This window comes from Marmota flaviventris, chromosome 17 (genome assembly GCF_047511675.1).
Source record: "Marmota flaviventris isolate mMarFla1 chromosome 17, mMarFla1.hap1, whole genome shotgun sequence".
NCBI classification, from domain to species: domain Eukaryota; kingdom Metazoa; phylum Chordata; class Mammalia; order Rodentia; family Sciuridae; genus Marmota; species Marmota flaviventris.
The window spans coordinates 77,454,161-77,475,549 of NC_092514.1; the positions used below are offsets into that span (position 1 = coordinate 77,454,161).

The following is a 21,389-nucleotide window of genomic DNA, read 5'->3' on the forward strand; positions in this document are numbered from 1 at the left end:
TCTCTACAGTCAGCAAGACTTGACAATGATTTTCTTAAATGTCTGGTTCTAAATGGGGGAGGGGAGAAAAAAATGTTCCAGTTTCTTTAAATCTTTAATTAAAAAGAAATGTTACTGTCTCTAAGTCCTCTGATGGCCATGGAGAGCACTGTCTTGGTCCATTTTCTACTGCTCTAACAGAATACCAGAGACTGGGTACATTATAAGCAATAGAGGTTTATTAGACTCTTGATTCTGAAAGCTGGGAAGTCTAAGATTGGGGGGGCTGCATCTGGCAAGACTTTCTCCTCTTCCATACCCCTGTGAGTAGTGGGGTTGAACCCAGGGGTGCTCTTCCTCTGAGCCACATTCCGTCTTTGCAGCTGGGCCTGGAGTTGCGAGGCTCCCATATTGAAGACCTGTCCCCATGCAGCCGAGCTTGAGAGGCCCTGGGAGGTGGCTGGGTCATGAGGCTCTGCCAGTGGGTCAGTGCACTAAGGGTGCACTGTCGGACCCGGGCAGTGGTGGAACTCCAGGAGGGCCCTGGCTTAGGGAGCTGGTCCCTTAGGGCTATGCTTCTGGGAACCAGTGTCTTGCTGCTGGCTTTCCCTCTGCTTGGTCAAGCAGCTCTTCCAGAAGTGGTCGAGCTGGCCCCCATGGGCTGGACCTCTGAAACTAAGGCCAGACACATCTCCCCCCCCCTTGCTTTGGGCAGACGTGTCGCATCATAGGGCGAGAGGCTGGCCGGCACTGCTGACTGGTTGCTCTCTCCGTGGTCACCTGCATCTCAGCGCCAAGGTCCTGGCCCTGGCTGCCTCCACCCACATCCACACCTGCGGGGCTGGCTTGGCTTTCCCTGCACACCGCCCAGGCTCTGGGGCCTCCCCACCCACTCCCGCCCAGCCAAGACTGCTTTGCCCTACTGTGTGCACTCAGTGCCGCCCTACTGTGTGTGTTCAGTGCATCAGCTCAGGTAAGTGTGGCCTGGGTGTTGCTGAAGGTGCTCTGTAGGTGGGGCCAGTATCTGTCATTGGTAGGTCCAGCCCAAGCAGACTCCTCCCCATCACAGGCAGCTGAGTGAGCCTGGTCCTGGAAAGGTGCCTGCAGGGCTCCGCTCCTCTGGCAGAGCCCGGCTGCACCCCACCCTCTCCTGCTTCCCCCGATGGGTGCAGGTCGTGTGTGGACCGTGCTGGTGGACTGCCAGGCAGTGGGGGCACACCCTTGGCAGGATGGGGTTGAGATGCAGGACAGGTCAGGGAGGAGAGAGATCTGACCAGGTCAGCGTTCATGTGCGGTTTAATTGTGGGGAGGCTTGGGTAACAGGAGGTCAAGAGCAGCATTTACCAAGTTGGTGTAAAAATGGAACAAAATCCAGACATGGTTCCGTACACTGACAGTTACAATTTCAAAACCCAAGCAGCCATCTGAGTCATTTCTTGGAAAGTGAAGAGCTGGTGCCCGGCGCGGTCCGCAGGGCCATGAGGTAGGCCCTGCATCATGGGTGCAGCCGGGGGTGCTGGGGACCCAGGGGCCACAGGCTACTGCACCTGCTGGAGACCTTGTTCCCTGGGGGTCCCGCCCTCCCCTGCGGTGAGCAGAAGGAGCAGGGACTGGCATGGGGGCTCCAGCCAGTGGGCCTGGGCAGCCACCCCTGTGCATGGGAGACACAGAGCAGGTCTGGTGCTCCCTGGAAGTTTGCCCAAGGTGGCTCCTGCCATATTCAGAATTGGGGTGAGCCCTCAGGGGTCTTTCCCAGCAATACAATAAATATGAGAATTTAAATGGAGAAACAACTATCCAACCAGCGTGGCAAACCCCACACAGATACAAAAAGGCTCAGCCCGGCTCCTGCCGGCCCGCTGGCTCTTCACAGATCAGGTGTCTCCGAGTCAGCGGCTCTGGGTCCCCTTGCCCACCCTGGAGGGGGTGGGCAGGTGGGGCATGTGTGATGGTCCTACTCCTAGCAGCCGCTAGGGGAGGCGGTGGTGCTGGGTCACAGGCGGGGTCCCACCAGCAGGACCCTCTCCAGCAGCCCCTGTGCACCAGGTGTGGTGGGGGTGTGGTGGTCTCCGTGAGGGCGAGGACAGGGGCAGGACCTAGCCCTCCCGCACACTCACGCGTGGTTCTGCCAGGGAGCTGTGGATGATGCTGATGATGGACTCCAGCCCGCTGCCCTCTAGCAGCGTGCGGTGGTCGCCCTCGATGATGTGCACCGACACCTTCCCGTCACACACCTGGGGGTGGCGGCTGTCAAGCGACTGTCCTGCCCCACCACTCAGGTGCCGCCCCAGCGCTGGTCCCCGCTCACCTGGGAGAGGTTGTAATCGGAGCCCAGGTCCTCCCCGTAGGCGCCGCCCGTCTTGGCCCGCAGCAGGGTCACGTTGCCATGGTACTTGGCCTTGGGCGTGTACTTCTCTGCTGCCCGGAGCTTGTGGTAGAAGGACAGGGCTGCGAAGCTCAGTTCCTGCCGGTCCAGGCCCTGGTGGCTCCTGGTGATGAGGTCCACGGCGGCAGCCACGCGCTCCTCCAGGCCCTTCAGTGGCAGCAAGGCCTCCAGCACCTGAGGGAACCGGCTCTGAGTGTGCGTGGACCAGTGGCTCTGAGGCCCCCTCACAGCCCCACATCTCAACCCACTGTCCACGGCACCTGGGCACCGCCCACCTTGCAGTGCTCCTCCCCTGCCTTGGGCCCCATCCCTTGCCAAGCTCCTCTCCTACTCTGGGCGCCGCCCCTTGCCTTCTAAGCCTCCCCCAGCTCTGGGCCCCGCCCCTTAGCATGCTCCTCCCCCAGCTCTGGGCCCCGCCCCTTAGCATGCTCCTCCCCCAGCTCTGGGCCCCGCCCCTTAGCATGCTCCTCCCCCAGCTCTGGGCCCCGCCCCTTAGCATGCTCCTCCCCCTGCTCTGGGTCCCACCCACCTTGCCTGCTCCTCCCCCTGCTCTGGGTTCCGCCCACCTTGCTGTGCTCAGCATCAGTGAACTGCTGCACGAAGAAGCACATGGCCTCCGCCTCCGCCTCCGCCTCGCAGCCAGGGGTCATCTTTGCTCGATAGCTCTGTGGGGCAGGAGGGGCTGCTGCAGTGGGCACTCTGCAGCGTCCAGGACTCTGCAGGGAGTTGGCCCACGTGAAGCCAGGGCTCTGGGTGGGGCAGCCAGCCTGGCTGGGCTGGCTCTCACCTGGGTGTAGGCCACCACGTAAGTATGTGAGCCGTCAAACAGGAAGAGGCTGTGGTGGGCCGGGCCCTGCTGGGCCTGCAGTTGGGAGCACATCTCGAAGGCCACACAGGCCCCATAGGAGTAGCCGGCCACCCGGTAGGGGCCCTCGGGCTGCACCTGCTTGATGCAGTCGATGTAGTAGGCAGCTAGACTCTGGATGCTGTCCAGTGGAGCAGCTGGAAGGGCAGCAGCAAGCACTCAGTAGGGGCAGAGTAGCCAAGGGTCACAGCAGTGAGCACTGCTTGGCCTGTCCACGGGAGGTCTAGGGGGCTTACCTCGGGTACACTGCAGGCCATAGGTGGGCACGCTGAGCTTAGCGGCCAGGCTGTGGAACACAGTGGTGGAGCCCTCTATGGGGTGCACCAAGAACAGGGGCCGCTCGGAGCTCTGCACCGAGTTGAGCCGTGTTAAGGTGGGGCCCTCGGGGTTCACCAGTAGAGTGCTCATGTTCAGCTGGGCCTGCTGCCGGGCTGGGCTGACCACCTTGGATCTGGAGGATGCCACCTCTGCAAAGACAGAGGCAGATGCCAGCCTGGCCTGGCCTGGCCCAGGGCTCCCGCGCACACAGTGCCCTCAGGAAGAGAGCTGCATTGCTCCAGTGCAGCTCTGGTGGCTGAGGACCCTCCCCCTGTACGTACCGGGGGACGCGTGGGCCTGGGAGGACAGCTCCTGTAGCTTCCGCAGCGTGAGCTGCCGCACCTCACGCATGGAGAGCACCAGGCCGTGCTCCCGCTCCAGGGTCTGCCGTACCTCCACGCCCATGAGCGAGTCCAGCCCCAGTTCTGCCAGGGAGCTGTCCAGGTTGACCCCAGCCAGATCTCGAACGCCTGTGGAGGGAGGGACCCAGGGGCCAGTTGGAGTGGGGATGGCCTGGTGGTACCGGGCTACGGCCAGGGGTGCAGAGGCTTGCACCTGGGTCTGTGTGGCTCCCTGCCCCTGCCACAGGGCCACAGCAGCTGCAGCTAACTCTGCCCCTGGCCCTGCAGACTGCCGTGCCCGAACCTCGGTGACGCCCTTCCAGACGGGGGACGCAGGATCAGGGAGCAGCCTCCCCTGGGCAGGGCGCAGCAAAGCAAGGTTTCTGTTGGCAGTGCTCACCCAGAATGTGTGCCACGGTGTTCACCAAGTCCTGCTGGCCCTCGGCACTGCCGCGGGCCAGGGTCTTCTTTTCAGCCAGCACAAAGCTGCTCAGGACGGCGTGCGGCTGGCTCAGGAAGAGGTCCAGCACCTCCATGCAGGAGGTGATGCGCTGGGGCAGCGTGCCGCCGATGACGGTGTCATTGGTGCCCATGGCCTCCAGGACAATGCCCACATCTCCAATGGCACCCCACTGCACGGCGAGGCCTGTGGGTAGGGGTTGGTGGGCAAGGGCTGAGGGCAGGGGCTGGGCAGGGCTGTGGGGTCGGGGCTGTGGGTCAGGCTGCGGGCAGCGGCGCACCTGGGAGGCCATCGTGACGGCGCTGCTCACAGATGCGCTCCATGGTGGAGTTGGCGAAGCCGTAGTTGCTCTGGCCAGCGTTGCCGCGGCCACAGCTCACTGAAGAGAAGGCCACGAAGTAGTCCAGCTCAGGGCAGGCTTCCCGGGTCACCCTGCGGACACTCCCGTCATTCTCCGCCAGCCATCACATCCAGGATCCCCACCCGGCCTCCCCCAGGACAGAACAGAGGAGGCCAGCGCACCTGTCCAGGTTCAGGGTGCCGCTATACTTGGGTTTGCTGACGTCCTGGAAGAGCCCTGGGGCCTGGTTCTCCAGCATGGCGTCCCTCAAGACCTGGGGGTAGATGCCCTCAGCACCTACTGCTGCTCGAGGGCCAGCCCCCAACCCTGTGGCTGCCCAGGCACCTCTCCTCACCATGGCCAGGTTGAAGACACCTCCAATGGGTCCCAGCTGTGCAGCCTCCGTGACAAGGGCTCGGGCCCCCTCCAGTGAGCTGGCATCGCTGGAGGACACCAGCACCTGGATGCCCTGGCGCCTCCACTCACTGACCCGCTTGGCCTGGAAGCCTGCGGGACACGGGCCGAGTGCGGTAGAAGGGGAGACACCCAACCCCTTCCAGTGTGCCTCCCCGGGGCCACAGAGGCCCTGGAGGGATGGTGTGTAACCCTGCTGGGGCTGGCTTCTCACCTGTGCGGATCCCAGAGCGCGAGGTCAGCACAAGCTTCTGGGCCCCCCGCGTCACCAGCCACTGGGCCAGCTCAAGGCCAAAGCCACCCAGGCCCCCTGCGATGACGTAGCTCTTGTGGGCCGGGCAGAAGGTCTTGGAGACGGCTGCCATCAGGGTGGGCTGTGGCCGCTGAGGCACAGGCTCCTGGTCCTCCTCGTGCACCTGAGGCACAAGCAGCAGTTGGTCAGACGCGTCCTGAGGCCTGAGCTGGGGGCCGGGCGGGGCGCTGCCCTTACCTGCACGAGGACCTTGCCAATGTGCTTCCCCTGGGCCATATAGCGGAAGGCCTGCTCCACGTGGGCCTTGGAGAACACGGTGCGCTTGAGGGGCTGCACTACGCCGTCGCGGATGCCTGCCTGCAGAAGGCCTGCCACTTCCCGCCAGCTGGCGTCCGCGTCCTCAAAGAGCGCGTCCAACAGGATGCCGTGGAAGGTGACGTTCTTCAGAAAGACGGCCATGCCTGGGGGGACATGCTCTTCATGGACACTGTCTCCTGGAGCCCGCCACCCACAGCCCTCCCGCGGCTGCCAGCCTCACCCAGAGGGTGGTTGTTAGAAAGGTCGAATTTGCCGATTTCCAGGAAGCGGCCGTGTTGAGCCAGGCAGCGCACGCTGGCTTGCAGCTTCTCCTCCGCCAGGGAGTTCAGGACCAGGTCGACGCCTGCAAAGGGCCAGGTCAGGCACCCGAAGAGGCGGGTGGCTCCTCCCCAGCCCGGCTGGAAGGAGGCGAGGCGAGGCGGGCTGCTCACCTCTCCCAGCGGTGTGCCGCAGCACGTGCTGTTCAAACGACGTGTCCCGGGAGTTGGCAAAGCTGGAGTCCTCCAGCTGGGGGAACCTGGCCTGGAGGTACGCCCGCTTCTCCGCCGAGCCTGGGCAGAGACGTCAGTGAGCCTTGCTGGGAGGTCCTCGCGGGCCAGGTGCTCGCAGAGGCCTGTGCCTTACCCACGGTGGTGAAGACGCGGCATCCCATGCTGAGCGCGATGGCGATGGCTGCCTGGCCCACGCCGCCAGAGCCCGAGTGGACGAGCACCGTCTCTCCGCGCTGCATGCGCCCGCGCACCACCAGGGCGTAGTAGGCCGTGGAGTAGACGACGGGCACGGAGGCTGCCTCCTCCAGGGTCCTGAGGGCGCAGTGCAGGGTCAGCGGGGCCAGCCGGCAGCCGCCATGTTGTGGGGCCTCCAGCATCCGGCCCGCCCACTCACCAGCCAGAAGGCACATCCCAGAGGAATTGGGAGGACACCAGGATGGAGGTGGCCAGGCCTTCGGCAGGCACCAGCCCCATCACACGCTGGCCACAGGCATCGCGGCCCGAGAATTCCATGCCCAGCATGCAGTCCCGGTTGGCCCACTTCCCTGGGGACAGAGAACACAACTCCTGTCAGCAGGCCTGCCCTACCTGCAAGGCTGAGAGGAGCGCTCTCCTCTTGGGCCCGCAGCGGTCCTGCCCAGCCCACCCCAGGCCAGCTCCCGGGTACCTGGGATGGCGTCGGGGGAAAGCTTGCCCGTGGCCAGCATGATGTCTCGGAAGTTGAGCGAGGCGTAGTAGATGGTGCAGAGCTGCATCCCAGGGCTGCTGGGCTGCACGTGCCTCAGGGGCGAGCACACCCAGCGGATGGAGGAGAGGTCCCCCCGGGTGAGGACGTTCACAAAGGCGTGCCTCGTCTGCTCCTCGGGCTTGTCTGGGCACCAGAAGCAGGGCTGAAACAGGGCCTCGCTGGCCGGGGTCCTCACCCTCCTCCTTGGCCCAGCAGGCAGGGGCAGCGGCACGGTGGCCTGGGCTCACCCTGCTCCAGTGGGAAGTGTCGGAAAGCACCCCAGGCTCCGTCGCGGTATACGTTCATCACCAGGTCACCCTGTAGCACCCTCTGCAGTTCTGTGGATCCAAGGTCCACCTTGGGGATGGGGGACGTGCTGCTGAGGTTGGACAGCAGGATGCACCTACGGGTGGACAGAGATGGTGACGAAAACTGAGGGCGGGGCAGGGTGGGATGGGGCGGGCGCAGCTAGAGGGCACCTCTCCTACCGGATCCGGTGCCCACCAGGCTCTTTGCGGAGACAGTTCACCAAGCCCACCACGCCTGAGGTGGGGCAGCTAGTGGCGGTCAGCCACACAGGTTGGGAGGAGGACTCTGCCAGAACGCCCTGCAGAATGAGAGAGTTAGCCCCCAGGAAGGTCCCAGCCGCGCCGCGCCGTGCCGGGCCGGGCAGGGTCCAGTCCCAGAGCTGACCTTCAGGGAGTCCACCCATTGGAAGCTGCTGTCCTCCACGGGCAGGAAGATGGGGCTGTCCTGTGGGGCAGGCCGGCGGCACAGGAAGAGCACAGAGCCGTAGAAGGACTTCTTGAGGCCGACAAGGTGCAGTGCAGTCTTGGAGAAGAGACTCTCCCACTCATCCTGGGAGTGTGCATGGGGTCAGTGCCCAGCCCGCCCAGCCCGCCCCCACCCTACCCAGCCCTAAGCACCCAGCAGAGGTACCTGGCTCAGGAGGCTGGGCCCGTGCTGTGGCTCTGAGCTGAGTAAGGCCAGGATGTCTCCCAGAGCATGCCCCCTGAGCACGGCATGAAGCAGCAAGAAGCCGCCCTCCTTGAGGGCAGCTGCCATGTTGCCCAGGGCCAAGGCTGGGTCCCCCAGGGAGGCCACAGCACAGTTGCACACCAGCAGATCGGCCATGCCCAGGCTGCTAGGGGCAGGGTCCGCGGGGTCCCACTCGCCCTGTGCCACTTCGTACTGCTGCAGTAAGGAGGCGGCAGCCTCCAGCACCTGGGCCTGGCGGTCTGTGGCCGTGTAATCCAGCTGCAGCATGGGCTGGGTGTTGAGCAGAGCCGGGACGCGGGAGTACAGGTGTCCGTCACCAGCCAGCACCTGGGGGGAGGGGCAGCTTCTCAGATCAGCCACCCGGGGCAGGGGTACCCAGGCCACAGTGGAAACCCATGTCCAGGGGCCAGCCAGCTCTGTGGGCACTGCCAGCCAGGGGCATACACAGGCAGCTGCCTGTCTTTTACCAGAGGCCCGTCTGTGGTGCTCCTGGCTTGGAGTCCAGAGTCTCCCAGGGCAGCCGCATGAAGTGGATTAGCCACTTGCAGACTGGCATTGGGCCCGGCCCCAGGAGTGTCCCCCTCTCCCAACACCACTTCCTTCTGTTCTGCTAGTGGGGTTGGATTTTCCCCCGTCTCAAATAGAACCAAGCGCTGGACCCAGAGGAGCGCCTTGGCTGCCTTGCCCAGCGCCTACCTCCACCACCTTCATCTTGAGGCTGGGCAAGTTCTCCAGGGCTGTGTCCACACAGGCCTTCAGTGCTACGGAGTCGAGGAGGCCACTGAGCAGGGCGTCCTCGGGTAGCAGGGCCTTCTCCTGCACCAGTGCCTGGCCCAGCTCCTGCTGCAGGTTGCCGTTGAGCTGCAAATGGCAGGCAGCGGCCAGCAGCCGAGACAGTCCCTGCTGTGGGGGCTCCCGGGCCCCATCCAGCCCAAGCACCGACGTCTTCAGCCCTGGCTGGGCTGCCCTGGCCTGTAGTGCCTGTGCCAGTCCTGGAGAGAAGAGAGGCCAGTGTCCTCTGAGCCTCCAGCCACCCCTTAGGCCCACTGCCTGACCTGCCACAGGAGGAACAGACGGAAGGAGCAGGACCCGGCCGGCAGACGGCAGGCAGGCTAGTTGTGTGGCCCGCCCAGGAGGGTGGGTTCAGTGTCCCAGCCCCCAGTCCAGTGGCTCATCGTGGCACGGCGGGAGGGGCCTGGTCTGGGATCTGTGCTCCCCTGAGCAGGGGGGAGAGGCAGGCTTGGGGACCACAGGTGAGGGGCTGCCAGGTCATGCCTGGTGGCAGGCCTTCCTAGGGCACCTCCCTGTCCCCAGAGGCACTCGCAGCTCCCGGGGCCTCACCTTTGCACAGCTCCATCTCCTCCTGAAGCTCGGCTCTCTGGGACAGGCACCCTGTTTCCAGGTGGGGAGAGAAACAGAACTTCTCCAGGATGGGGGTCAGCTGCTCGTGCTGCCGCCGTGGGGCCGCCGTGGTGTGCAGCTGCATGATATGGACGCCGCCAGCAACCATCGTCTTCAGATGGTGATCCACTACCATGTCAGCCCCTGCAGGACAGGCCAGTGAGGACAGGCAGGGCAGGCTGGGGACACGCAGGGCATGAAGCAGGGGCTGTAAGCAGTGCTACCTTGGGTCTCCCCCTGCAGTGCATACACTTTCTGCAGGTGGCTGGCAGGGTCAATGTGCACGGCAGTGATGCGGGTGGGCAGGTGCAGGCTGCGGTGGCCTGAGCTCAAGATGGACATCTGTAGTATTGTGTCCAGGAAGGTCACCCAGTTGTCCTTCCAGAGCAGCTTGCCTGAATTGCCTGTACAGAGAAGGTGGTCAGCAGGCTGGGCCTTGCCTGCCTTGGGGCCACCTCCTGAACCCACAGGCCCTCCATTCCCTCTCAGCTCTGCTGCCCCAGCTGTCGAGAAGGGCTCCCTGGTGGCCATCTGAATAACTGGAATGCCATTGCCCACCTTCAAGAGTGGCCTCGAGGATGCCCTGGAAGTGGGGGCCGTAGTCATAGCCACGCAGCCGCAGCTCCTTATAGATGTCTGCCTGGGTCAGGCAGGAGGTGGGCAAGGCCTCAGCAGGGCCTAGGTCTTCTGGGTGCTCAAAGAGCTTGGGGTCAGGGTCCTCCCATTGATAGACCTTCCCTATGGACAGGAGAAGCAGCGGGCCTGAGCCAGGGTGCAGCAAACCAGTCCTCAGCCCCAGGCCCTAGGCTCAGCCAGGCCCCACTCACCGCTCACTATCAGGCTGCCGTTCTGAGAGATCTCGAAGGCACGGGACGCCTCCAGCAGCTGCACCTCCAGGGGCACCGTCCCTGTGGAGCAGCTGGTCAGACTGGGCGGGACCCTCCTCCCCAGGGGCACCCTGCCTGGAGCCTCCTCACCTGTCCGGGGCAGGATGGTGGCCTGGTGCAGTGTCACATCCTCAAATACCACTGGTACCTCCTCCAGAGATAGGCCCAGGCGGTGGGCCAGCATCTTCCAGACCAGGCACAAGTAGCCAGTGGCAGGGAAGAGGGCGCGGCCATCAATGCAATGGTCCAGCAGGTAGTGGTCGGGAGACTCGGGACTGGTGTCTGCAGGGGGCACCGGTCTCAGTGCTTGCATGCACAGCCAGGGAGGAGCCCACTGCCCAGCCCAGCTCCCAGCTCACCAATGGCATAGACGGTAGCAGAGGCGGAGCTGGACCCATTGGGGAAGTGCTCTGTGGCCGGGACATCCCAGGTCTGGCTGTGGTCCCATTTGATGAGGGGGGAGATGAGGGGGGTTCCCCGGGGAGCCGGGAAGTCCACAGGTGGGAACAGGGCATCAGGGCTGACATTGATGCTGGCAAGAGGGGAGGGAGGAGTGAGTGGCTCAGCTGCTGGGGCTCTCAGACCCGTGGCCCACTTCCAACCACCCCCAAGCCCTGAGCTGGCCAAGCTGGGGGCAACACAGGCCACAGCCTAGGGGCCATCTGGAGACAGCACGGTGCCCAGTCCCTGGGGAGTGGGACGGGAGGGAGACCCACCCTGCCAGGTGCAGTTTGCCGATGTTGGTGAGGAAGAACTGCAGGTTGTCCTCATGGCCCTTCTTCATCAGGGGGATGATGGTGCAGCTGGGCTTCAGGCCCCGCTTCAGCACAGCCTGGGGGCAGGGCACCACGGCTGGGACTCCCGGCGGCTTGTTGGCTGTACCCGGCCCCCTCCCCCGGGACTGTTGGCCAGTGGTGCCACCCGTCCAAGGCCAGCCCAAGGCGCACCTGCAGCAGGGCGTGGGGTGCGATCTCCAGCACCACGGCGTTCTCGGGCACGTGCCACAGCGCCTCCTGGAACAGCACGGGGCTCACCAGGTTGTTGACGCTGTACTCGGGGGAGAAGGTGCGGGCCAGGCTGCCCTGCCACTGGGCCTCGGGGATGGAGGTGCTGAGCCAGCGGGTGGAGCGGGGCTTCGGCTCCCGGATCACCTGCCAGAGAGCAAGGTCAGCAGGAGCTCGGGCACCGTCCCCTGGGGCCCACACGGCCCAGCACACACCTGCTTGAGGGCCTGCAGCAGTGACGGGGCAATGGCCTCCATGTAGTAGGAGTGGAACGCGAAGCCGCCCGTCCGCACCTCCTTGGCAAACACGCCCTCCTGCTTCAGCTGCTCCACAAACTCGCTCACGGCAGCCTGGGGTGGTCAGGGCGCAGGTCACAGGGGCCCCTGGACCAGCTCTCCCGGGCAGCACCTTCCCATGCTGTCTCCCCAGCTGGGGCTCGGAGTAGGTGGTGGGGAGGGGTTTTTGGAAAATGCCCTTCAAAGGCTGGTGGGACCCAGAGGCCTTCATCCTCAGGCCAGCCAGACCTTGCTGGACACACGACACTGTGGGGCAGAGTTCTGTCCCATAGCCGCACGGCCTACCTGAGGTCCCGAGATGGTCACTGTGTCCTCAGAGTTGTGGCAGGCGGGCACTATGCCAACGGGGCAACGCTGTTTGGACTCCTCCCAGGATAGGCCTGTGAACACAGCTGACCTAAGATGGCAGTGTGGGGGCCAGAGCTCCACCCCCAGCCCTGCCTGACCAGAGGACACACAGGCACAGCTGGGTGTTTCCATGATGGCAGGAGAGGGCACAATGACAGCTACACCTTCCCAAGGCACCTGCACCCCGCCCTGCACCCCCGCTGCGCCTGCTCTCAGGCCAAGGCGTCATTATGGGGATGACGTAGGAGGGAGGCTGGGTGGCAGAGGGGCCAGGGTGAGGCCACCTGGAGCCCACAGGCCGTCCTGTGGGGGTGTAGCTCAGGCTCAGGGTCTCTGGGGCACCCAGGGACTGCTGCACAGATGTGTCCGGGCAGTGTGGCCCTCTCCCTGCAAGACAGCCTCCTTTTTCAGAGGTGCCAGGAGAGCAAAATCCCTCCCTGGAAGGTCCTGGGGCCCACGGAGGAGGGACCCACAGCTGACACCTACCCACAGCTGCCATAGAGCCCGCCGGTAGGTGGGCCTCCTTGATGCACTGGCCTCTCCAGTACGCAGAGAGCACAGCCTCCTCCTGAGAGAGGCAGCCATCGGCATAGCCACAGGCCACCTCCCCCAGGGAGTGTCCCACAATGCCGTCTGGTCTCAGGCCCATGGAGGTCAGCAGGTCCACAAGAGCAATCTGGGGTAGGGACAGGCCATGTCATACCAGCCCCTGGGCCATTGGGTTGATCTGAGACAGTGGCTGGGTATGCACAGCCCCCTGGCCCCATTAGGCCATGCCCACCTATTGACTCTCCCAGACCACCTCGTAAGAAGCACATCTGGTCCTGGAAGCCCCAGCATGCCAGGCTTCCCTAGGTATCCTCTGCCTGATGTCAGGACCCCCAGAAGCACCTCTCACCCACAAGACACTGAGTCCGGCAAAAGGATCTGCCTAGCAAAGGGCCCATTACTGGACAGGCTGGGACATCTGACCCTGGTGACTCCAGCTCTCTGGGAGGCTTTGCAATCTGGGAACATCCCTGGGACCTGGCATGGGACAGATGCCCTACCTGGATGGCAGTAAGGCTCACAAAGGCGTGGACGATGTCATCAAAGACCTTTTCATCTGTGCTCAGGAGCAGGTCTGATACCTTCAATCCAAATGGCTTCACTGCCTCATCAGAGCGCAGGATGGAGTCACGGAAGCGGCCCAGGCGCATGAGGCTCAGCCCCATCCTGCACCACTGTGCGCCCATCCCTGTCCAGAGAGCACACAGGGTCACAGATACAGCCATGTACCCTGTCCTCCACTGCCCCTCCAGAAAGAGGCCAAACCCCACGGGGCTAATGGGGGCTTGGGGGGGTCTCACCTGTGCAGATAAACCAGAGTGGGCGCCGACCAGGGGGGACCTGCTGCACTTCCTGGCCTCCATCCTTGACACCCAGCACAGCATAGCCCCTGAAGGGCATGGTGGCCACAGGGGTGTGTGCGATGCTGTTGAGCATGCTCACAAAGGCCATGTCCTGGCCATGCTGGCAGCCCTCATCCAGCAGGCTTCGCACAGCCTCTGCAGTGCGCCCACTGGCCTGCAGCAGGCGGGGCAGAGGGGCATGGGGAGCGGGCACTGGGGGCAGGTACGTGTTGGGTTGGAGAATGACATGTACATTGGAGCCTCCAAAGCCAAAGGAGTTTATGCCCACGATGCCACCGCGGATGGGCAGGGGCTGGTCTACCACCTGTAGCCGCCCATCTTGCAGAGCAGGGATCTCAGGGTTGGGGTTGTGGAAGTGCAGGTTGGGGGCCCAAAGCCCATGCTCCAGGGATAGCAGCACCTGTAACCAGAGAATGCAGTTGGTGGACAGATGACCCCAGCAACCTGTGAGGCTAAGGCTGGAGAACTGCAAATTCTAAGTCAACCTCAGCAACATAGGGAGATCCTAAACTACTTAGCGAGGCCCTGTCTCAAAATAAAAAACAAAAAGGGCTGGGTAGGGGCTGGGGATGTGGCTCAAATGGTAGCGTGCTCGCCTGGCATGCGTGCGGCCCGGGTTTGATCCTCAGCACCACGTACAAACAAAGATGCTATGTTTGCCAAAAACTAAAAAATAAATATTAAAAAAAAAAAAAAAAGGGCTGGGTATGCCTCAGAGGTCAAGTGCCCCTGGGTTCACATTTGGGGGTGGGGGGTGCTAGGGATTGAACCCAAGGGCCACCACACCCAGCTCCCAGTCCTTTTTTTTTTTTTTTTTGCATTTTACTTAGAAACAAGGTCTTGCTAAGTTGCTTATAGCCTCACTAAATTGCTAAGGCTGGCTTTGAATCCAGAACCCCTGGTTCCTTCAATCCTCTGTACCAAATTTTTAAAAAATGCAGGTTATCTACTCATGGACTCAGGCCTGCCTCTGTACAGGGGTCCGGGGACTTCCATGTGGCCGCATGGGCTGCAATACAGGGTACAAGACCCTCCACCTCTTTAAGTCAGTGTCCTCTCTGGAGCCCCTGCTGTCTCCCAGCCTGATAGGCTGGAAGCCCAGGGACCGTGGTCCTCCAGGCTGGCACGCCTGCTCTCCACTGAGGCACAGCCTTAAGGTGCCCCAGGACTCTGCTGATTGGTCAAGAAGTGGGGATGGACAAGCATGCAGGACTGCAATGCAGGTGTGGGTGCCCCAGAGCAGATGCCCACCTGCTCTGGCACAACGGCTCCTGGCCCTCAATCAGGGACCCTGCAGCAGCAGCAGGCCAGGCCCAAGCTCTCCTGTCATGCCCAGTCTGCAGCGCAGCCTTGGGAACAGGGGTGCAAGGTCGGAATGGAGGCCACAGTGCATAGATGCCTTGGGAACGGGGGCCCAACCCACAAAGCTCAACCACTGACCTTGGCCAGGGCTGCAAGCCCAGAGGCAGGCTCGGGGTGTCCCATGTTGGACTTGGTGGACCCAATCAGCAAAGGCTCCTGGCGGGAGGTGCACAAGGCTCGGACGATTCCATTCAGCTCCTGGGGGTCTCCCACCTGTGGGGACACAGAGAGTCAAGGTTGCGGCCAGGGGGCCCTGCAGTGGGGGTGGGGCTCGGTGGGGCCTTCACCTTGGTGCCTGTGCCATGGGCCTCAATGTACTCGAGGGACTCGGGGGCCACCCCAGCCATCTGGTACAGGGAGTGGAGGAGCTGCTCCTGGGCCTCTCCAGAGGGGAAGGTCACACCTGTGTGGAGACGTGCATTAGATCTCAGCAGCTTCCAGGCCTCCAAACTGACGGGCTGGAGGCCTGGACACAAACTCTTCAGCCAGGCCTGAGGCCAAAAGCCCATAGACCTCAGGACCAGCATGCTGGCTTCACGTGCAGGGCCAGCTTTCAAGCTCCTGGGGCTTCTGCTGATAGGTTGAGAGGCAGGGATGGTGTGCACACCGCCAGGGGCCCATCTATCAGGGGTGCATGGCCTTCACCTCTAAGAGCATCCTCTAGTCTGGTAGTTCAGCGCCCCCATACCCACCTTGTTCCTTGTAGCCATCTGTGTTGGTGCCAGAATTCAGGATGGTGGCGTATACCCGCCTGGCCAGAGACTTCTTGGTCAGCAGAACTGCTACCACAGCCTCCGAGCGGCAATACCCGTTTCCTGGGACAAAGTGGTACCCGAATTGAGGTCTGGTTCAGCCCAGGCTCCACAGGGAGCATCTGCTTGGCAGATGGCTGCTCTGGGGAGGGGTTACTGGGATAGGCTGGCAGATGACAGGAGAGGCTCAGAAGGAAAGCTGTCCTGTCCCACTGCCCTGCCTGACCCTTAAGACTTCAAGGGCTCAGCTGGCCAAAGTGACCAGGGAGACCCCCAGCTGGGCCTTCCTGCTATCCCTACCTGAGTCATCGAAGGACTTGCAGGTGCCCTCTGGGCTGAGCATGCCCAGCTTCATGAACTGCACGGAAGTGTTGGGCTTCAGCAGCACGTTGATGCCACCCACAATGGCAGCGGGGCACTCCCCACTGCGGACAGCCTGGTAGGCGTTGTGCAGCGCCATCAGGCTGGAGGAGCAGGCTGTGTCCAGGGCGATGCTGGGCCCTGTAAGCAGTGGCACGAGACAGATGTGGGCATCCCAGAGCAGAAGCCTGCCTTCCTGGGCCCCACTGGGTTTCTGAACAACATGCGAGGGGGCCAGAGACCCAGAACCGGGTTATGGCACCTGGGTTAAACCCACCTTTGAAGTCAAAGAAGAAGGAGAGCCTGTTGGCCATCATGGCTCGCTGGCAGCCCACCATGCTGTAGCCCAGGAGCGTCTCAGGGTCCCGGCTCAGGGCCTCCGATGCCTCGGAGCCACTCACACCCACCCAGACACCTGTGTGTGTCCCTCTCAGCGACGCCGGGTTGATGCCTGTCAGAAGCAGCAGTCAGGCCCAGCCCTCCCCGTCCAACTCTGTGGGTGGAGGCACAGCCCTTGGCCTGTGCCTCAGAGCGAGGGGACACCCTCTCAGCACTCCCAAGAGGGGCCTGAGTGAGGCGAGGTGTCCTGCAGAGGAGGTGGGAGCTACTTGGGGCCGGCAGCCAGCCCAGGTTGGGGGAAAATAAGAACCAGGTTGTGGGAGGCCATCCTCCCACATGATTTGAGTTACTTCCCTGGCTGGGCGAGATGCGCTTAAACACAACTGTGTCAGAGCTATTCCCCACCCTTCTCCAGGTCTGAGGGCTTGTCCGTGCAGAGGCGTGTCTGGCCACTGCCCCTAAGACCCAATCGTCGCCCCTGACCTTGGGATGCTGGCCCCCTTAACCTTCCTTGGATGTGATTTTCCCTGGAATTTTTTGTTCCCCAACAAAAGCTCACTCCCTGGCGTGTTCTCTCTCTCTCTCTCTCTCTCTCTCGCTAGTCTCTTCTGTAAACCTCGTTACCACATTAGGTGGCTGGAGGCAGGAGCTAGGAGAAGCGGTCCCGTAGCTGGTATTAAAGGTAATAAGAGTCTTTCTAATTTAAAACTCTCTAGCATTTACTCATGAATCGAAACTTCTTTCATGAAGCCAGCGCTGGTCGCGTGGAAGACCAGGTCACAGAGGAAATGGGGCATCAGTGGGGCAGACGGATCCCCAACTAGGTCAGGAGGCAGCCATAGGCAGCCACAAGGACAGTGGACAGTATTGTCCCCAGGCAACTCCCTTGGCCCTTGGTATCACTGGTAAGTCTGAAAAACCCACTGGCCAATGAGCATCTCAGCTCCAAGGGCAGCCTGCCCTGGGACAGGCTGAGATAAGGAGCAGCAGGGAGACAAAGGCCGAGTGTCCAGACTGGAAAGAGGGACACTGGACAGTCAGTCCCCAGGGAGCTGTGCAAGTTATCCAGGATGGGCCTGGGCAGTGGGAAAGCCTAAGGCAAGGATGCTCACCCCATTGCTGCTCCCACTGCAGAGCCACCAGGGTCCTACCCTGCCAGCTGATCCTCATCTAAGGGTGGGTACAAGTGAGCCACACTGCCTGCAACAGCAGCTCTGGGCTGGTCAGCATCCAGTGACCTGAGGCTCACCCCAACCACCTTACAAGGTCTGCCTGCTGGGGACGAGTCCATGCCACAAGTAGTAGGACCCAGGGACCAGAGACAGCTGCTGGAGGCACCCTGCACATCAGCAGGGCAGGGCCTCTCAAAGTTGAAGCCAAGCTGAGACTGCCCAGGGCCTATGCTGGGGGGGGGGGGGGGGGTAGAAGCACAGGGGCTATGGCCCTGGCAGGAGACCAAGCCCCCCTTGGCCAGAGCTACCTGCTCTGCTGTCAGCCCCACCCTTGCCCCAAGACCAGCCAACCAGCCAGGCATCAGGAGTGAGGAAACTGGGGCAACAGGGCACACCTGGGACACTGCTGGTGTGCGGTTGTGAAACTTCGATCTGCCCAGGGCCTGCCTCCCAAGCCATTGGCCCCCAGTCAGGGTCGGCAGGAGAAGGTGGCTCACGCCACTCTCCTCGACACTCCAGGCACTCTCAGAGCCAAAACAGACGTGGCTGGCACTTTGCTTTTTCCTCTGCTTTTCTGTGGTGTTGGGGCCTCGTGCATGCCGGCCAGTGCCGGCTGAGCAGCCCCAGCCCTGGCCACTGCAGAGGCAGTGAGAAGCCTGGAGGAAGCTTCTTTAACTGCAGGCCCCCAGGGTGGCCAGCAGCACCCCTCCACCCACCTCCATCCACAATGGCCTCATAGGTGACCTCCAGCAGCAGCCGAAGCTGGGGATCCATTGTGTGCGCCTGCTTGGGGTGGACTCCAAAGAAGGAGGCATCAAACTTGGACAGGTCCTTCAGCTTGCCAGACCGCCTGGGCAGACCATAGAGCCCTGTGGACACAGAGACAGCTTTCATCTCTATAGAGGTATCCGTGGGTGTCACAAGGGGCCTGGAGCTAGAGGAGATAATGAAACCCTGCTCTTCAGTGGCTCTGGGGAGCCACCAAGGCAGGTCTGCCACGCCCAGCCCCACCTCTAAGAAGGAACCCTCCAGAGCAGAGACTGCTGCAGGAAGCCAGGAGTTGTCCCTGCTGCTCACTCGACCCCAGCAGGGAGACCCTCTGCCTATCCTAAGGTGTCCAGGCCAGGCCAGACCCACCATGCTGACTCACACCCGTCCATCAGGTAGCACTGCTTTGTCGAAGAACCCACTGGGCATGAAAGAGTTGAGCCAGCCTCCCTGAGCACCTGGTGTCTGTTAGTGCAGGGCACAGGTGGAGGCAGCACGCCAGAAGGGCCTGTCTCCAGCACCCTGGACGCAGGACTCCAGCAGCACACCTGTCCTCTTAAGAGCCCAGCTGGCCCAGGAAGGGCAAAGTTCACAAGCCCTGCTCTGCAGGCTGGAGGAGCCTGAGGCATAGCCTGGAGCACCCTCCAGCTGGGGCCTGCAGCCACTCACCTGCCTTCCACTGCCGGTCATTGTCCGTGACCATGTCCACACCACCAATGAGGTTGGCCCAGAACTCCTGCAGGTTCTCCGACTCGGGCAACTTCCCCGACATTCCAGCAATCACAACCTCCTCCATGGTTCCTCTCTGTGGAGAGCCCAAGGCAGGTCAGTCCCTGCTTCAACACACCACTGCCTCAGGGGCATGACCGGCCTTGGTGAGGACCGCCCTGATCCACTGGTGCTGTGGAGTGCTGGCCTGAGCTGCTCCTCACCCTTCCTAGGGGCTTGCCTGAGGACAGGCGCTTAGAAAGCCCCACGTGGAGACCTTGATCCAGGCCCCACCCTCCCACCCTCCCCTCTCACTGGGTGGACTGGTGTTCCTGGGTCTTACTTCTGGCCTGCCACCTCAGGAGCTCTGACCCTTTCTGTGCAGAGGCCTGACCTGGGTTGACCCCCCCCAGGCTGTGCGGCCCTGATTCCCCACCCTCTGCAGTCAGCAGGAGCTGTGCAAGCTCCACCCAGGGAGGGCCAGCCAGGGCAGAAAAAGGTGGCTCTCCAGAGAGCCAGCAGGAAACCAGCGTCTGTCTGGTCAACCAGCAAGGATGCTCATCCCAGGGCAGCATAGAAGATGTCAGGACTGGGAGGGACGCAGGGGGGACAAGCCTGGGCACTATGGGTGCCAAGACCTTGAGGAAATGGGGTAAAGGTGGCCTCTGCCAGTAGGACGGGTCTCCCAGCAGGATCCAACCTGGAGCACCACTCCTGCCAGACGCTGGGCAGGTGAGGCCTCAGGATTCTGTGCCCAGGCGAGGCAGCAGTGGGCTTTGCCAAGAATCTAAGTTCCTGAAACATCTGCCCAGGAGCCCGAAGCCAGGGGTCCAGCGCGGAGGATTTCTGCCGCCTTGAAGGCGAGGCGCCGGGCCCAAGGTAAGGAGGCAGGCCGGCTGGTCCGGCAACTTCCGCCGAGGCCTCGTGCACTCCCAGGGCCTCCCCCAGCCTCTTTCAGCCTGCGCCCCGCGCACCGCATTGGGCCCCCGGCGGGAGTGAAGGCTCCGGCGCCCGCCCTCGCCCCGTCCACGCGGGCCGCCTGCAGGCCCGCGGCGCCCTACCTCCCGCAACCCGCGGGCCACGTGACGGTAGCCAGCCGGCCGATGGGCTGGCCGCCGCCCCGTCCGCACCCTCCCGGTCCAGAGGCCCGACCCGGCGGGCTGCCCCGGGCCGCGGACGGTGGGAGCGCGTGCCGGCCGGGCTGAGTCTTTGTGGGCGCGGAGGCCCGCGGTCGGCGCCCTCCAGGCCGCCAGGGGCCCAGGAGAGGGCCGCTGCCGTCGCCAGCCGCGCGGTCCCTGCCCGGCCGCCCGACTCCGAGCCCCGCGGAGCGCCGCGTACCTGGACCAGGCGGCAGCGGCGGCGGCGGCGAGCGGCAGGCGGCGGACGGTGAGCACGGCGGGAGGAGCGGAGCGGGTGCCGCTGCGGTCTCTCTGGCTCCCTCTAGGCCGCGCCGGCGCTATTTAAACCGCGGCCATCCCCGCGCGGCCACGCCACATGGGCTGACAGCTTGGCTGCGCCGCCCAGGCCAATGAGCGTCGGGGCTGCGCCCCGGGACCCGGCGCGCCGCCGTCGGTGGGGTGATGCCCGCGCGCGCCACCCCCCGCCCGGCCTGTGCGGGCGCGCTCCCCTCCGCTTCCGCCCTGGCTCCCTCCCCGCGCGGGGCACAGCGCGCGGGTCAGGCCGGCGCCCACCCCAGCGCCCCGCTCCTCCCGCCGCGTGTGCGGCACGCGCGCTAGGTGGGACAGCGTGCTTGGTTCACACTGGGACTAACCGGGGCCACGCCGGGACCGCGCCGGGCAAGCGCAGACAGCCCAACCCAAGGAACCGGCCCGCGTCCCCGGAACTCGCGCCGCCGAGTCCCCGCCACAGCCGTGCGCGCGCGGAGCTGGGGGGCGTGGCCTGTGCCGCCGCGACGGCCAATCGGACGCCGGAGCCGCTCGCGTCCGTCCAATAGTGGTGCGCGAGTGGGCGTTGCTAGGTGATAGGGTGATGGACCCGCGGCTGGCCGCGCAACGCGGCGCGGGCCACAGCGCGAGCGCGGTCGTTGACCCCGGCCCAGAGCGCCGCGGGCGGGGTTACTGCCGGTCATCGCAGCGCAGGCCGCCCCGGGGCACCCACCATTCTCCCAGGAGGCCGCCCGGGGCACGGAGGCGCGGGCGTACTCCCGGCCCCGGAGCCAGCGCGGGGGCGGGGCGCGGCAGGCTGGCGAGCGGCCCGCCGGACCCCAACAAGAGTGGTGGGAACAAAGGAGCCGCGGCCCGTCTCCCGGGAGGCCGCGCGCTTCCGGCACCCTCTCTCACTCCCTAGTGACTTCTCAAAGTGTTACGGAATTTTTGGGACAAACCAAAACAAAAAAGAGATGGCCCCAGGATTGGGGTCTCCTGAGAGTCCAGGAAGGCCGCGGCCGGCCTGGGTAGAGCAGGGGTCCCAGGGGCCAGGGAGCCCTGGCAGTCCCTGGCTGTGTTGGCCCTTGCCGGGACAGCTGCCTCGCTTTCCCGAAATCACTTTCGTCGCCAGTGCGCCCTGGCAACCCCTGGAGCCTTTCATCCTCTATGTGGGCACCCGGGAGCTGTATGCAGGTGGCTCCCCAGGCACCTCCAAGGGCTCTGACTCCTGCACTTAATCCACACGTTGAGCCTCCCAGGGTCCACAAGGTGCCTAACTACTCAGAACCCCCACTTCCTATGTA

General features: G+C 63.6%; 1 protein-coding gene across 2 annotated transcripts; it reads right to left on the reverse strand.

Annotated features, from left to right (window-relative positions):
- Window positions 1–1,257: 1,257 nt before the first annotated feature.
- On the reverse strand, window positions 1,258–20,547 carry Fasn (fatty acid synthase). 2 transcript variants are annotated; one of them, XM_027955502.2, is made up of 43 exons: window positions 20,472–20,547; window positions 18,662–18,797; window positions 17,941–18,093; window positions 15,991–16,164; window positions 15,654–15,854; window positions 15,294–15,416; window positions 14,889–15,004; window positions 14,680–14,814; window positions 13,177–13,639; window positions 12,877–13,064; window positions 12,314–12,503; window positions 11,765–11,859; window positions 11,399–11,533; window positions 11,127–11,330; window positions 10,896–11,011; window positions 10,539–10,711; window positions 10,270–10,461; window positions 10,120–10,200; window positions 9,851–10,030; window positions 9,517–9,696; window positions 9,233–9,436; window positions 8,588–8,883; window positions 7,832–8,218; window positions 7,586–7,750; window positions 7,381–7,499; window positions 7,141–7,295; window positions 6,833–7,036; window positions 6,560–6,710; window positions 6,299–6,477; window positions 6,106–6,225; window positions 5,895–6,017; window positions 5,594–5,817; window positions 5,318–5,519; window positions 5,045–5,196; window positions 4,872–4,963; window positions 4,630–4,781; window positions 4,290–4,535; window positions 3,830–4,018; window positions 3,467–3,697; window positions 3,153–3,367; window positions 2,932–3,030; window positions 2,288–2,539; window positions 1,258–2,213 (listed from the first exon to the last, which is right to left on the reverse strand). In XM_027955502.2, exons 2-43 carry the CDS (start codon window positions 18,786–18,788, stop codon window positions 2,076–2,078), a joined length of 7,521 nt encoding a protein of 2,506 aa, XP_027811303.2. In that variant the 5' UTR covers window positions 18,789–18,797; window positions 20,472–20,547; the 3' UTR covers window positions 1,258–2,075. The 2 variants fall into 2 exon arrangements, with proteins under 2 accessions (XP_027811303.2, XP_027811304.2); XM_027955503.2 differs by lacking the exon at window positions 20,472–20,547 and adding an exon at window positions 20,039–20,148.
- Between the last annotated feature and the right edge of the window lie 842 nt (window positions 20,548–21,389).

Coding starts and splice junctions, on each gene's coding strand:
- Fasn (XM_027955502.2), bottom strand. CDS start 18,788: ATGGAGGAGGTTGTGATTGCTGGAATGTCGGGGAAGTTGCCCGAGTCG. Junction 6,226..6,298: donor CCGCGTCTTCACCACCGTGG/GTAAGGCACAGG, acceptor GTCTCTGCCCAG/GCTCGGCGGAGAAGCGGGCG. Junction 5,520..5,593: donor TTGGCAAGGTCCTCGTGCAG/GTAAGGGCAGCG, acceptor CTTGTGCCTCAG/GTGCACGAGGAGGACCAGGA.